This window comes from Octodon degus, unplaced genomic scaffold (genome assembly GCF_000260255.1).
Source record: "Octodon degus isolate 3935 unplaced genomic scaffold, OctDeg1.0 scaffold00239, whole genome shotgun sequence".
NCBI lineage: Eukaryota > Metazoa > Chordata > Mammalia > Rodentia > Octodontidae > Octodon > Octodon degus.
In genome coordinates, this window is record NW_004524815.1 from 559,965 (window position 1) to 561,727 (window position 1,763).

The following is a 1,763-nucleotide window of genomic DNA, read 5'->3' on the forward strand; positions in this document are numbered from 1 at the left end:
TCTGAATAACTACTACGAAGACAACAATATGCAATGTACTAATTTTTGTAACTGCCCTACTAAACTGTTTTGAAACTGTTTCATTGATATTTTATCTTTTTTCTCATTAAAATAAATAAGAAATTTTAAAAAAGAAAACAAAGTTACTCCTCAGCATTTTGCATTTTCGGTAGGCATGGTCTGAGAATTATTTTCCTATGACTTCTAACAATCAGTCATCATTAAAACAGGCTGGTCCCTGTGGAAGAGAAAAGGAGGCCAGCAGGTGGTGTATTTTCATAAGCAATCTAATGCTCATCTCAGAAGTAACACAAGGGGAGGAAAATCTACCTAAGGGAAAAAAAAGCCATTTTTTCGAGCTTAACCAGCATACAAAGCTGTGCTGTGCATAAAAGGCAAAATAAAAACAAAATAATGCGTGAAAGCAAGGAATAAAAACTAGGACCATGTGTTCTTTTTATAATTAAATTTTATTTTAGATATTTGGCTTTTAGAAATGAACTGCATTTTTCCTAGTGTGCTTCGTTTCTCAGTTTATCATCAGTTCTGCCCTTCAACTTGGAAAAACACGTCTAGAAAAAGACATCCAAGATGAAAGGCAAAGCAACATTTGTTAGGAAAGTGTTTCCTTCCTTGAAAGCTGATTGGCCAAGGCTTCTTTCACGTCTTTATTTCTAAGGCTGTAGATCATGGGGTTCAGCATGGGAATCACTGTCGTATAAAACACAGCCACCATTTTCCCTTGTTCCACGGATTCCTTGGATGGGGGTCTTAGATACATGACAAAGAGTGTCACATAGAATATGGTGACAGCTGTCATGTGGGAGGCACAGGTAGAGAAGGCCTTGTGTCTGCCTGTTATGGAGTGGATCCTAAGAATTGCACGGAAAATGTAAAAGTAGGAAAGGAAAATGAGGAAGAGAGAGAAGGAAAGGTTGCACCCAGCCACAACAAACATGGACGTTTCTTTCCTGGAGGTGTCAGAACAAGCCAGCCTAATGAGTGGGGGGTCAGCACAGTAGAAGTGATTGATTTCATTGGGGCCGCAGAAGGCCAGGCTGTAGGTCCACATGGTCTCCATGAGACCCGTGAGCGCTCCGTAGACGTAAGGCACCAGGACGAGCACCACGCACGCTCGCTTGGACATCCTGCTACCATAGAGCAGAGGGTTCCCAATGGCCATGTACCTGTCAAAAGCCATCACGGCCAGAATGTACATCTCCACGTGCACCAAGGCGATGAAAAAGTAGCACTGGACCAGGCAGGCAGGGTAGGAAATGGTTTTCTTTGCTGACAGGAAAACCTCTAACATCTTCGGAGTCACATTGGAAGAGAAGCAGAGATCCACAAAGGATAAGTGGCTGAGGAAGAAGTACATGGGTGTGTGGAGCCGGGCATCAGCCACGATGAGGACAATCATGGCAGTGTTTCCCACCACGGTGACCGTGTAAACAGCCAGGAACAGCAGGAAGCCGAGGATCTCTAGTTCCCAGAGATTGGTCAGCCCCAGAAGGATGAACTCGGTCACTGTTGTAAAGTTTGTCCCCATAACTTCTTTCACCAAAAAATGAGAATTTTAGACCAGTAAAAACATATTTAATGGTAAAAATTTCCACATTTTCTTAGCACTTTTTTTCTCTGATTCCACTTTTGCATTTGTTTTCCTTTGCTGTGATTTAATTTTGCCTCTGCAAATGTTAGAATGTTTGGTTTAATTTAAACGAGATCTACTTAAACATTGGCAAATAATCAAAATGTATGGT

At 41.6% G+C, this 1,763-nt stretch overlaps 1 protein-coding gene across 1 annotated transcript; it reads right to left on the bottom strand.

Moving 5' to 3' along the window:
* Positions 1-99: 99 nt before the first annotated feature.
* Positions 100-1,552, bottom strand: LOC101589775 (olfactory receptor 5M8; the record flags this gene model as incomplete). Its single annotated transcript, XM_004645757.3, has 2 exons — positions 626-1,552; positions 100-117 (listed from the first exon to the last, which is right to left on the bottom strand). Coding segments are annotated over exons 1-2 (942 nt in total), but the record flags the coding sequence as incomplete, so codon positions are not given.
* Between the last annotated feature and the right edge of the window lie 211 nt (positions 1,553-1,763).